Raw genomic sequence first — 14,143 nt, 5'->3', positions numbered from 1 at the left:
GTATTAGTGAATTAGTACTTGCTACATTTAGAAGCACTAACTCGGGTCTGTAAATGTCATTGATAAACATTATTGTTAACTGCTGGAGGTGAAAACTGTCACTCATTTTGTTTATATGCTTGTTAGATATTCTGTTCACAGTAAATAATGTTTCGTGACAGCTAACCCTCATGGACTGGAAATGCATTCTGTTTCTTTCAGAAGCTGTATACTCTGACTGCACCCCTGACTCAGTTTATAGCCATTGCCAGACAATTCCCACAATGCTTTGTGCTTACCTGGCAGCAAGTGGTGGTGACGCCCCCAGTCTTAGCAAACTAATTAAACATTTCTTCATTGATAATTTTAATAAAAAAAATAATCTATATTTAAAATTTACAAGTATGGATTTTTTTTTACTTTAAAATGTGATCCCCTGTGGTTTTGTTCAATATTTTTATTTTCTGTACTCCGTTTCCTCCCACACCCCATGCCTTGCTCTACCCAGAATGCATCGCTTCAGTTCTCCATTAAACAATTTCAGTTTTCTGATAACCTGCATTCTTTCTGAACGAAGCCCCACCATAAACATCGGAAAATTACCAACRTGCAAGTGAGCTAGCATCCTCAACAGCTGTTGAACACCGTGAGTAAAAAAATGGTCCATTCTAATGAGTCACATCCCTAAATTGCATGAACACACATAAGGCTGTGGAATGTCAATGATGAGGCTTAAAAAAGCAACATAATGTGTGGCTCACTGAGTGTTCCTTAGGTTGGCTGGGTTATTTTAGTGCTTTAGAATTAGCTTTTGCTAAAAGTTTCAGGGCATTAAATAAAGTTAAAATCAGACACCACCCTTAGCAGCAGAACCACTCTTTTCACAGAGCAACTGTGCCAACTCCTGAAAATGTGCCTAGTCTAGGACAGAAACTGACATAACTGAAATTGCAAGCAGAAGTATATAAATGCCCCAATAAATAAATAAATAAATAAATAAATAAGTAAAGAAAGAGAAATACACACTGAAATGCACAAATTAATTTACGTGACCGTGCTTTCTCCTCTGTGGCCCCCAGGCTCTGGAATGAACTCCCTTTKWATCTGCGCTCCCTTGATAATATTGTTTCTTTCAAGACWCTCCTAAAAACTCACTTTTTCACTCAAGCGTTTAGCTAACCATTTCACCATTAATGCCAGYCTACCTCCGTTGTAAATGCTCGCCAATCTGTTTGTTTTTATYATTGAACTTACGCCATATTCTTCTCTCCCGCATTCATTATGTTTTTGTGTATTATTGTATTTTTTTGCCCTGCATTGACCTTGTGTTTGAGTTACAATTTTAGAAATTAATTCTTGATTTGATGTTTCAATTTTCGTTGCTTATGTGTAATTGTTTTACTGTTTCATTTTATTCTTTCCACCATTTTTATGCTGTTAATGACAGCACCTTGTGAATATATTTCTGTGAAAGGCGCTTTATAAATAAAACTTTACTTACTTACTGTTTGAGAGGCAAGGGAGGTAGCTGGAGTGAGATGGAGGAGGAAAGTGGAACAGCTGAAAGTCTAGTTTGTATATCCTGGCCTGATGATGTAGCTCTCTTAACTTTTAAATGTAATACAATACAATACACCAGTTTCACTCAGTTCATACAAATTTCCTATTCAAATACTAAAGCATGTTTTAATGAAAAACATTTTATTGTTTCAAATAGTGGACACAACAACAAGTACCATTCCGCTCAAAATCTTCATCATTTAATTTGAAATCAAGTCATTCTTAATATATTAGAAATTTTAATATAAAAAGCAAACATGGTTATTGAAACAATAATATAAAGACAAAAGCTTCGATACTTTTTTGCCCCCAAAACAAGCAACACAAAAAAAGCTATCCAGCACTTCAATATGAAGTGGACCCAGAGGTGATCAAAAGCTCTCTGGTGGACAAAACAGATGAAGTTCATTATTCGCTTAAAACAGTAGAATTTTTAAATGCTTCAAGAAGCTGGGAGCCTCAGTGTTAGAGCAGCTTATTCATAATTTCTGAAATGTTAAGCAGATCATTGTAAACTTGTGCACATTTTTAGTTTTCACGCATTTAATATATTCTTTAGAAATGCAAAGAGCAATTCCAAAAAAAATAATTATTTGATGTTTCAGCTCAAAAAAAGGCTAAAATTTGTATAAATATCAGCTTCCAGAAGGAAACTCAGTAATTTGAATAACTCCAAGAAATGAAATGTACAACAGAATGTCCGCTATTTGCTCAGACATTACAACAAATGAAATATGAGATATGTGGTTCTAGTGTAAAAAAAAAAAGATTCAAACACAACCACATATACTTACAGCGTTCTTTGTTTTGTTTTGATGCTTAATGGATTAGGAATTTTGAGGATGACCTCAAACATAAATCCTCAAACGTCACAGTGACATTTTAGATGCTCTGAAGAAGCGTTTTCTAAAACGGAGAAGTATTTTATAAACATACGATTAAAAAAATAATTTGTTTTACATGTAAACAAAGAAATCTACTCGTCTGAAGTAGCTTTAATCATAACGTGGAGCCAGTATAAAATGTCTCTCTGAGTTGTCAGCACTATAGCTGTTGTTGGTACTGTGCTTCTGTAGCGGTGAAGAAGTCACCCAGAACGCTCTGTATGTAGTCAAATGTGGGTCTGTCCTCAGGCTGGTGCTTCCAGCACGACGTCATGATGTCGTACAGCTCTTGGGGACAGCTGTCGGGCCGTGGCATCCTGTAGCCACGCTGAATCGACGATATCACCTCTCCTTTGGACATACCTTAAAACAAGGCAGAAACAGAGTGAATGAATGTATGACGGTATAAGGCAGTGGTCCCCAAACTGTGGCCCGCGGGCCGCATCCGGCCCGCCTCCCCATTTGGTCCGGCCCCCAGAACAATACCAGAGAGCATTTARTTTTTTTTTCATATATGTGTATTTGTATTTGATTATAAAGTTGGACTTTTGCAATAAAATGTTCCTTAGTTATGAACTGTTTTTAACTATTATTAGTTAGTAATTATTTCATACATACACGCATATAACGTGACWTTCTGTTCCACCCTTCTGCAGTCTGTGCCCCTATCTGGCAACCCCCAGAAAAAAATCCTAAGCCCGCCCCTCTCAAAGAGAGAACGGAATAATGGTGAAAAGATTAGGTAAGAGAAAAATTGATTCAGAATGCAGGGCATTTAAGCTGCAGTGGACAAACAATTATTGTTTTGTTCATCTGTCAAGAGGCGGTGGTGGTTTTCAAAGAATACAATCTGCAGCGACACTATGAATCCCGTCACAAAGACAAGTAGCTTGCAAGACCAAATGCGAGCAAACAAACTCTCAAAGCTAHAAAGTGGACTGTTAGCTCAGCAGAATACATACTGTGAAGAACCCAGAGAGGTTATTTGATTGTGCTTTCTGGAAAACAATAAWTTTTTACATTTAGGCACTCCTGCAATAGTCACACTTTTTCTGTTACAAACTGACTCCAGCCCCCCACCAAGAGAAGGGAAAAGTTATGTGGCCCTTACAGGAAAAAGTCTGGGGACCCCTGGTTTAAGGTGAAGAGGTGGACTCAGAGAGTTTTAAAATGAAAAAAAAAAATGTGAATGCTGTGTAGGAAATGAATGTAACCATTAGAGGGCAGTGCTTAATAGCATCATTTAGCGTACCAGTTGGATGAAGAACAATACACAACTACAGTTTTTATTGATTGCTTTGACCTGTTTAAAGAAAGACACCTCTTGCAAATGTGTAAACCCATTCTCATTGGTCTGACACAGTTTTCCACCCTTTTGCAAAACAGTTAATGCAGATGCCATTCAAGAAGTCCAAACTCTGTTTTAGCTGTGGTTACAGAACAGAAACCATCTGCTCCAAGCTCTTAGAAACTCCCTGATCAGTATGAAATCACCGAAAGCACCTGTTTGACACTTCTTCTCAGAATTTTTCCATTTGCAATCAGCCTGTGTTGTTCTCTTATACTCATAATATAGGCCTACTATAGATTTTTGTTCTTTACTGTAAAAGATTGATTTTATTTACCTAATTTCTCACACAGTAAAGGATTTTATTTTTATTTCCATGTATTCTCTGTTGGAATACAGTTTTTATTGATTGTTTTTGAGTTGGTGATGATGAAGACTGAGAGGTTCCCAGTTTAYTCAAACRGRTTAAAGCAATCAGTAAAAACTGTATTTCATTTGTCAGGCACAGTCTGAAAAAAAGAATGTAATCAATAAAATTAGCATCAAACCATATCTGCTTCTGGATGCATTTTTTTGCAAGAGGGCAAATTTGATTACAAGCAGCACTGGCATGTAAGCTACAGAGTCATAGGCTACAGTGACAAGCAATGGTGCACTGATTCACACATGAGTGCTGTATTTTGTATTTTGTTGCCTATTGTGTAATGATCGATTGGAGGTGCTCATACATTGTGTCAAAGTTGAGTTGTTTGAAGGCAAAATTTGCTTTTGTTCCATATTTTAAATGTTTTGGCACAGTTATTGCCTTTTGCAAACAAAATGTGTCATTTTGACCACCGTGTCAATGTTTAGGCCTCTGCGTTAACTGTTTTGAAAATGCGGATAATGAGTTGACGGCTGCGTCAAAGCAATCAATAAAAACTGTAATATGAAGTCATTTGCAACCCTTGAAAAAGAATAACAGAAATAATGTTGTTTGTGGGACGTCCATTTAGTCAAAATTACGGAGAAAGCTTTTAAAAAATCACTGACAGTACTACAATGACAAAATGAGATTAAATGGATAACGGATTTGGCCAGATAATAATGTAGACCCAACATTTATCTCCAATGCCTCCAGACTCTGCTAGGACTGCATCACTCCTTAGCTTGTTGTACAGTTGTTAACATGAACATGTGTTTCTCATTGTTATAAGCAGTGTATGCACTGCAGGTATGATGTACTTTTATGAGTTGCAGTTTAAAATTCAATGTATATTTGTTACCTTTTTAATTGGACAAAACTATTTTATTTTACGTGTGAATGTATGTAAATTGACAGTGAGATTTAGAAATCTGCTGGGGGCCAATCCCCCCAAAAGTTTAGATCCTAGAATTACCCCTGCTGCCGATGACGGTCATTGAGACAACTTTGGGATGACATGAGGTATTGTAAAGATTCTCTGCATACAGATGCCAGGCCCAGATGTCAAACCTATAATGTGACCCTTCAACTTCATCAAAGGCTGGTACTGTTGTCCAACGAGTGTTTAAGGCATCCTTTTGTGTCTGCTGGTTGTTTTGATCGACTGTTGGATGCTCTGGCATCTCCGCATTCATGATGTCACCACTTCTGCCTATTTGTTCTCGTTCTAAGGCAGCTCTTTGTAAATCAAACCACACTGGTCTTCATGTTTATCAAATTCTATCCAAATTGGACCAATCATCCCTTGTGGGTGTTTAGTTAGTGCACTCATAAATTCTTTTCAAACTCAGAAGATGCAGAAGATGTGGTGTATGTACCTGGGTAGGGGATTTTCCCATACGTGACAATTTCATAAAGAAGGACACCAAAGGACCACATGTCAGATTTAATGGTGAAGCTGCCATAGTTGATGGCCTCTGGAGCTGTCCACTTAATTGGAAATTTAGCACCTGAAATAAGGACAAGGAAAAAAATGTCATGTTATTTACAGTTAGCTTAACTTTCATAAATAACCCATACTCCCACATAGTCTCACACACCTGTATCACCCGTCATGTGTTTCATGGAAGTTTTACTTTCCGTTTTTTATAACCGAATACATTCTTAACTCCTGTCACTCTAGTTTCAGTGTCTCCTTGTTTCAGATCACTGATCAAGAATGTTTCATTTATGACCGAAATAGATGTCTGACTTCAAAGCAATTCCATTTTTTTGTTTGTTTTGTTATGAAGTTAAATTATTACCCATACAAACAAAGGAAGAACAGGTTTTGTTAAGCATACATTTTGTTACAAAAAAGATATATTCAGATGTTAAATTTGGACTGTGCCAACCGAGGCCAGGTTATTAAATGCCTTTTGGCAAACCCAGCCATGTTTTTGTTTAGTGTTGTTTTTATCAAGCTGGGGCCTGTTGCACAAAAGCTGCCCTGTTTAAACATGACTTGACATTTGAGCAACTGATTACAGCTGTTTACAGGTTGAAGGCTTATTCAAGTGCAGCTTGCAGCTGATATCCTGGATGTATAAATCATACTTTTTTAAAATGAGCCCCATGTCCATCATAAAGGCCTTCCAGGTAAAGTGCTTGCCGAGGCTTTTATTCTTCATGTCTGCAGACTTCAGAGACTCTTTTGAGTGACCGTTGGGCCTTTTAAACTCTTTTTTTTTTTGCCTGCAAAGGTTTAGTTTAGTTGGTTGGCAACACGATTCCTGTTTGTACCAAACAGGTTTTATTCTTTATTTTTTTCTTGTTATTACAGCTTCTTTATTTGTTCATGAGATATTTAGAATTCGTTTTATACTCCTACACAGTAGTCAACAGTGTTAATGTATTTTTGTTTGCACAAATTATGAAATCTGATTTAAACAGGTGCATTATTTTTGAAACTGTTAAATGTAGGTATGTCAGGACTCAGGTTACTAATGTAGGTTTTTGCTGAAGCTCACACTGGTACTATTTGGCATTTGGTGTAAGTTAGTAAAGAAATAAGAGAACAATTCATGATCAACCAATATCACATTGCTTTTTAACAATCTCACCTTGGAAAAATACTGACTACTTCTAACGTATTGGATGGGTTAACAGCTAGTCTGCAAGTCCAAACAAGTTAGAGGTTATCAAGACTGAATCACAGAGCAGGCAGTGTCCTCACAAACCCAGGAGCCAGGAAGAAGGAAAAAAACCCACACAAGGCAGGCCCTGCAAACAGGACTCAAGCTCGCCACCAGGTGAAAAGGAGGACCCCAAATCCAGACCAGAGGTCATTCCGTATGTTAGGTGAGTTTCATAGAAACTGAGAAGTTTATTTTCTAAACATGATGTCCCAGTGGCTTTCAAACCCAAAAATACATTACTGCAGAGACTGGTTCACCTCAAAGATCCGGTCCCCCAGCACAGAGTAATGTTGTGTATGCTGTTAAGTGCCAGGAAGACTGTGATCATTTATACATCGGGCAAACAAATCAGCCACTGGCCTAAAGGATGGCTCCGCACAGAAGAGCTACATCATCAGGCGTCTCATTTATAAAAGATTGCGTGGAAACCATACTAAAAGTGAACGTACGGCCAAAAGGCGGAAATGGCATACGCCAAAAAAATTTCAGATTTATAAAACTGTGCGTACGCATGTTTCTGCGTACCTTTCATTTATAAATCACAGCCGCACGTTAGAGTTTGTGCACGAGGTCCCGCCTCAGGTTCTACCCTCTACACGCCCACATTCAACCATAAACAGTCAATGCAAAGTACCTCATGAATGTTAAGATGTATTTAAATCAGTCAGCTGATCAATGCCAACAAAAGTGATTGGTTCAGACACGTTCCGTCATGTGTCTGGAGGWTGACAGGTGCTGACTGACAGCTGCTCACGTGAACAGAATGTCTGTAATTGACACAGATTTTCCCTCATTTTGCTTTAGAGTAATCTAAGGATTTTTATTTAAAAAAAACTCAGCTTCAAATTAAATTTCCCTCAGAGCCTGCAGGACGATAAAAACAATAAAAATTAAATTAAATAAGTCAGATAAATTTAGAAATAAGTCCACCGTTCTTCTCCTCGTCCTCTCCCCCTCCTGCCTACTCTGTTATCCGCGGCAGACGCCCCCGCCCCACGCACATACACACACGCACGCATCTCCCCCGCGAGCACGCGTGACAAATACAGACTTTAAACGTGAAGTTTTATAACATCCACACTGGCGAGGTGGATGCGTCCTGCATGTGTATCCAAAGCGTGACTTTTGCTGTCCTGCTGTTCTTGTCGGGGAGGGGTCTGTGGGTCAGGGAGGGGTCTGTGGGTCAGGGTCGTCTGAGGAGGAAGCAGATGAATGGAGTTGCGCACGGGAACTTTTATTTAAGATTTAAGTTTTTTTATTTCAAAGGTCCTCATGGCTCAGCAGCAGAAGCATAAATATTACTGTTAAGAAAGCTGATGATAAAGTTGAATAAAAATCTAAGTCTGATTCTGAAGGTAAATTAAATCTCTGACAGTGATCATTACACAGTGTGGCTCTAATTCCTCACTTCACCATCTGTGTCGCAGTTTCACGTCTCCAAAATGAGCGTATGAATGGGTCAAAGCTGGCGTGAGGCACAGCACATTTTCACGTCAAGTTTAGATTTTATAAATCACAACCTTGGCGTAAAAAGTGGCGTATGCAAGTTTCTGGGCTCAAATTGTGCGTACGCCAGTTTTATAAATCCGACCCCAGGCCAGGACTCTGCAGTTTACATTCATCTACAGGCCAGCAATCACTCTTCAAGGAATGATGATGTTCTCATCCTAGAGAAGGAGTATAACTCAGCCTTCTGTGAACAACAAGCAGCCAATAGGGCACTAATTACTAATTGTTAGGCGGATGGTCCTTCTTTTGCATGTGAACAACCAGTTTTTGGTGTCACCTTCAAAATGGTTGACCCACTATGTGAAGGTCCTGCACATAACACTGGGTTTGCCTTAGACGGAAGAAGGATTTTGAATAAAAGATGAAACGTTTCAACAAAGAACCTGTCCAGAGGATTCAACTGTATTTTGTTTGGTTTTTCTACCTGAATTATTAAGCATGCATCAGGACATTAACTGTTAATAGCCTTAATACAAAACCCCCTTCAAGGATTGTAGACAGGCACAGGAACTGAAAAACGGCCACATCTTAGGTTTGGGAAAGCTCTCATCACTCTGACGAAAACTTTAAATACACTGGCTGAACAACCTGGCACAACCTGCTCAACCAGAACAAAATGGTGATGGGACTCCATGACAATGGTCTATGTGATGCCTGTGGCATTGATTTAGAGACCTCGTTGTACTACTTAGGCCACTGCCTGGCTCTGAGCAGTCAAAGGAAACAAATTCTTGGAGACCCATTTATAGATACAGAGAAGCTCAGAACACTGAGTGTTTCTAACCTTGTCTCCTTCATCTGAGGGACACGAAGGTTTGAATAAAACTCAATGTCTTTTTGGGGAGAGCATTGCTCCACTTATGGGGTCCCCACTTATGTAGGTTTCTTATTCATTTCCACTCACCATAAACCATAAACTCCTCTTCAAAAATCTTGAACTGCTACTTTAATACATCATTTCCTGACATGAGAACAAAGAGAAGTGCAATTTGTGGTTTTCAGAAGAACTGACCATTGCGGTAATATCAGACATCTACTGAAAGGAAAACTATTTAAATAAAACCACAAGGGACAAAGCTTGTCACCCAACTGTTTTCAAAAGTGCTTTAGTTTTTTGTTTCATTTCATCACAGCCAGCTAGGAAAGTGACTCATTACAGTTTTTTATTGGTTGCTTTCACGCAGCCGTCAACTCAAAATCCACATCTTCAAAACAGTTAACGCAGAGGCCTAAACATTGACACGGTGGTCAAAATGACACATTTTGTCTGCAAAAGGCAATAACTGTGCCAAAACATTTAAAATATGGAACAAAAGCAAATTTTGCCTTCAAACAACTCAACTTTGACACAATGTATGAGCACCTCCAATCAATCATTACACAATGGGCAACAAAATACAGCACTCGTGTGAATCAGTGCACCATTGCTTGTCATTGTAGCCTATGACTATACACTCTACATGCCAGTGCTGTTTGTAGTCAAATTTGCACTCTTGCAAAACATGCATCCAGAAGGAGGTGTGCTTTGATGCTAATTTTATTGATTACACTCTTTTTTTCAGACTGTGCCTGACAAATGAAATATTCCCACAGAGAATACATGGAAATAAAAATAAAAGCCTTTACTGTGTGAGAAATTAGGTAAATAAAATCAATCTTTTAAAGTAAAGAACAAAAATCTATAGTAGGCCTATATTATGAGTATAAGAGAACAACACAGGCTGATTGCAAATGGAAAAATTCTGAGAAGAAGTGTCAAACAGGTGCTTTCGGTGATTTCATACTGATCAGGGAGTTTCTAAGAGCTTGGAGCAGATGGTTTCTGTTCTGTAACCACAGCTAAAACAGAGTTTGGACTTCTTGAATGGCATCAGCATTAACTGTTTTGCAAAAGGGTGTGAAAACTGTGCCAGTCCAATGAGAATGGGTTTACACATTGCAAGAAGTGTCCTCTGCTCTGCTGAGATGGTGATGAAGAAGACTGAGATGTTCCCAGTTCCTTCAAACAGGTCAAAGCAATCAATAAAAACTGTAATAAAATCAAGTTTTACACAACACAAAAACTACATCCTGTTCCCAACATTTACCTTCTCTGGCAGAATACTCGTCGTCCTCTATGACTCTTGCCAAGCCAAAGTCAGCTATTTTGCACATCATTTTGTCAGACACCAGAACATTTGCAGCCCTCAGGTCCCTGTGAATATAATTCTTCTTCTCGATGAATGCCATGCCCTCTGCTATCTGAAACAGAACAAGGAAACAAGTGTGGATTGTTGAGTCTGAGCTTGCAACATTACCTGAAAACCAAAAAATATGAAACAGTAGGAAACTATAATAAACAGTGATGTAACATAATTTTCTTTAATATGAGGAGAGTTAAATGTAAAATTCAACATAACAAACATTCAGAAGAAAAAAAAGTCACCTGTGCTGAGAAGTCAATGAGCTTGGGTAGCAGCAGTTTGCATCCTGAGTCGCTTTTTAAGAAATCTAGAAGGCTTCCTACAGACAAGACAAAACAAAAACCTTTTAGTCTGTAGGTGTGAGACTGTGTGCACCAGTGTGCTGTGTTTTACTGTCACTAAAGAACCAAGACAAGATGTCCAGGTGTTTTTCACTAAGCACTTACTGTTGCTTTGTTGTTTCTTTAAAGGCATAGTTCAGATTTTTAAAGTGGGGTTTGTATCTTACTTGTAAGGTTAATTAGGGTAAATTATGTCAATCTGGACAAGTTCTGATGAGGGAATCGCGCTAACAGCTGATTAAACTGGGTCCTCTTTTAAAGCAAAATTTTATCAAGTTAAAACAACTCCAACTGTGAAAACCTGATATCAGTTTATGCAAAAAAAAAATTTCTTTTAAATCCATTATTTTGTTTTCAGTGCTGTATTGAATGAATTTTTATGGGAAACTCTCTTGACTTTCAGTGAAGATCATATCTGACCATATTCATTGGTCCACACTCTACTGTCCAATCAATTGCAATGTCTTCGGAATGTTAACTGTATCATCTAAACCTCTCCATTAGAGTCCTGGACTCCCAGGAGACAAAGACAACCAGGGACAGAACAGAAGCAGATGAAGAAAACAAAACAGATGCTTTTTTTAATGTTTGATGCTAATATAACCTTCATGAGCCACAAGGGGGGAAAAAAAGAATTCCTGGTGAAAAATTATTTAAACTTCTTTTGTTTACATTCTTTTCTTTTGTTTCATTTGAACAAACAGTTGACAAATCAGCACATCATGGTCACCTTTTAGGTTGTGGTGAAAAGTAAGGCAGTGCAAAATACAATAAAATGTATTTAACTTGAGCTGAGTTGAATCTTTAAGATTTGAGTTGTTTGAAAAAGGTCAGAAATCCACTTTAAATTTGGTTACATTCAGACAGGCTATTTCTTCATTCGTCAATGAGATTTCTCTCTGATTTGAAACACTAAGATTGTTTCAGACTTCTGCCCACTGCAGGTAAAATACTGACTACTGATAATGTCTCTGCATTAAACCACTTCAAAACGATTCAGATGATCTATTTTCATATTCAGAAGACCTTACAGCACATTCAGCCCTGTTCTGACTCAATGACTCAGTTTCTCTCCTTGATGACATCATCAATAGCAACAGAGTGCACCGTAAATACCGTTGGCCATGTATTCAGTGATGATGTAGATGGGTTCTGTTTTGGTGACGACGGCGTAGAGCCGAACCAGCTTGTCGTGCTGCAATGTCTTCATCACATTGGCCTCATCCAAGAAAGCTTCTACAGTCATAGTGCCAGGCTTCAACGTCTTCACGGCTACTTTAGTGGAGTTGTTGTAATAAGCTTAATGAACAAAAAGTGAGAGAAAAAAGAGGAAAACATTACCAAAACATAGTAACAAGGCCAACTCTGAAACTTTGCAAACTGTGTCCAGATCCTAAAACTAGTACTCTACAGTTCTGTTTTCTTGCAGTTTTTAAATTTAACTATAGAACCTTGACACTAAAACCCAATGTGGGAAATGCAGATAAGAGGAAGTAGTGGCAGGGTTATTCTTGAGGGATAAATGACTATAAAYGTCACTCAGAAACACTTGTGCGTGACTCTGAAAGCTAAAAACAAGCYTGTCTGCATCCAAAATATGCAATGGGATCCATTACTGTATATGAGTGTGTGTCTCAGCAAGGATCATTGAAAAATCTACTGTGAGAAACACATTAAAGGCTTTTTTCTAGTATTTTGCCTCTGTCTGTATGGAGGCAGATTAATTACAAAACTGAATCTGAACACATGAAATACAGTTGCAAAACTGAATAATATTTGAGCTAGGAAACTTTATTTTGGTGCCATACAAGCTAGCATACAACAGTAGTATGACTAGTATCCAGTCTCCAGTGTTATTGTGTAAAAAAAAAAAGAGCTACAAATGGAGGTGAGTTGGRTTATGTTGAGTTTTGGGTTAACAAACTTTACAAACCAATAAGATGTCAGCTCTTTAACAGTGAAACGTACAGATAAAACAGAGTGGGTGGATCAACACATGTCAACAAAAATAGATAAAGAGATAAATCTGACTGACAAATGAACCTCTTTTCCATTTTCCATGTTTCCATGAGGATCAGTTTGGCTGACAAGCTACTTTTAATAAAAAGTCCTGCTGATTTAAGGTCACAGTTCATTTCTGTTCCAATATAGCTGAGATTATTTACTTATTTTGACAAGAGAAGCAGTGTTATTTTTACCCATTTCATTAAAGTATTTTTTTTCCTGGTGCATTTTATTGATACAGTATCATGGAGCATTAGCAACATGTGATATCACCTTTGCAAGTGCAACACAGGTGAGCAGAGCATTAAATCCTCATAATTATCACCATCATTATAATGTTATCTGTGTTTCTCTATCTGTCAATAAAATATCTCACCAGCCACTGAAATAGATTTGAATGAAACTCTCAGGTAATCATAGATGTACGTCTACAACTAATTTATATTTGAAATGAACTCAATTCAAGCTGTTCGCTRCAGTGACTTCAGCCAAGACAGAAATGTCTAACTCMGTCAGTTCTCCRGATATTGAGCTAAAATTTGGTTTGGTAGTAGTTCAGGGTCATCCTCAGTTTATAATCTGAATGCAGACTGATTATTTGTTTTGAAAAACTTTGACATTMACCACTGAATTAAACTGTCTGTTAGCAAATTATCTCATGAACCACTGGATAGATTTTAGGGAAACTCCAAATGTCCTGATGCATCTTGCACTGCAAAAAATGTCCACCTAACCAAGTTTTAAAATCTTATATATCCAGCCAAAAAGTCTTTTTGATCTTATTTGAGACTGATTTACTAAACAAGAACTGATTGTGTAAGAATAATAATCTTGTTTTGAGAACGTGTTATTTGTCTTGTTAGTCTGAAAATTTGACTTAAATTAAGTGAAAAATGTCTGGCAAAGGAGTAAGAAAAATTTACTTGGTAAGATTCTTGAAATACTTGATTTGACTCAATTTTTACGTATTTCAAGAATCTTACCAAGTAAAATTTTCTTACTCCATTGGCAGAAAATTTTGACTTAATTTGATTTCTTACACAATCAGTTCTTGTTTAGTAAATCAGTCTCAAAACAAGATCAAAAAGACTTTTTGGCTGGATATAAGATTTTAAAACTTGGTAAGATGGACAGTTTTTGCAGTGTAGTTGACGTAAAATTTACAAATGCAGCATTTGCTGATAGCATTTATGTTTTTCAAGTAAAAAAAATCAAGAGTACCTGGTGTCTCCTACAGCATCCAGTAGTCCCTGAAGAGAAGTTTGAACCTCTTTGACAGTTTATGGTTCCCCAAGAGTACCTGGGGTATGGTGG

At 37.7% G+C, this 14,143-nt stretch overlaps 1 protein-coding gene across 1 annotated transcript in view; it reads right to left on the bottom strand.

Annotated features, from left to right (window-relative positions):
• Positions 1–1,663: 1,663 nt before the first annotated feature.
• Positions 1,664–14,143, bottom strand: part of lyn (LYN proto-oncogene, Src family tyrosine kinase) — a 33,413-nt gene continuing 20,933 nt past the window's right edge. The window contains exons 9-13 of the mRNA XM_014004470.1: positions 11,942–12,124; positions 10,727–10,803; positions 10,389–10,542; positions 5,494–5,625; positions 1,664–2,786 (exon numbers count right to left, since the gene is read on the bottom strand). Coding sequence (XP_013859924.1) covers positions 2,584–2,786; positions 5,494–5,625; positions 10,389–10,542; positions 10,727–10,803; positions 11,942–12,124 — 749 coding nt within the window. The 3' untranslated portion in view covers positions 1,664–2,583. The remainder of the gene's footprint in view (positions 2,787–5,493; positions 5,626–10,388; positions 10,543–10,726; positions 10,804–11,941; positions 12,125–14,143) is intronic.

The sequence above is a fragment of the Austrofundulus limnaeus genome, unplaced genomic scaffold (assembly GCF_001266775.1).
Source record: "Austrofundulus limnaeus strain Quisiro unplaced genomic scaffold, Austrofundulus_limnaeus-1.0 Scaffold24, whole genome shotgun sequence".
In the NCBI taxonomy this organism is placed as follows: domain Eukaryota; kingdom Metazoa; phylum Chordata; class Actinopteri; order Cyprinodontiformes; family Rivulidae; genus Austrofundulus; species Austrofundulus limnaeus.
Note: the sequence above shows the minus strand (reverse complement) of the source record. Positions and strands in the feature narration are given on the sequence as shown.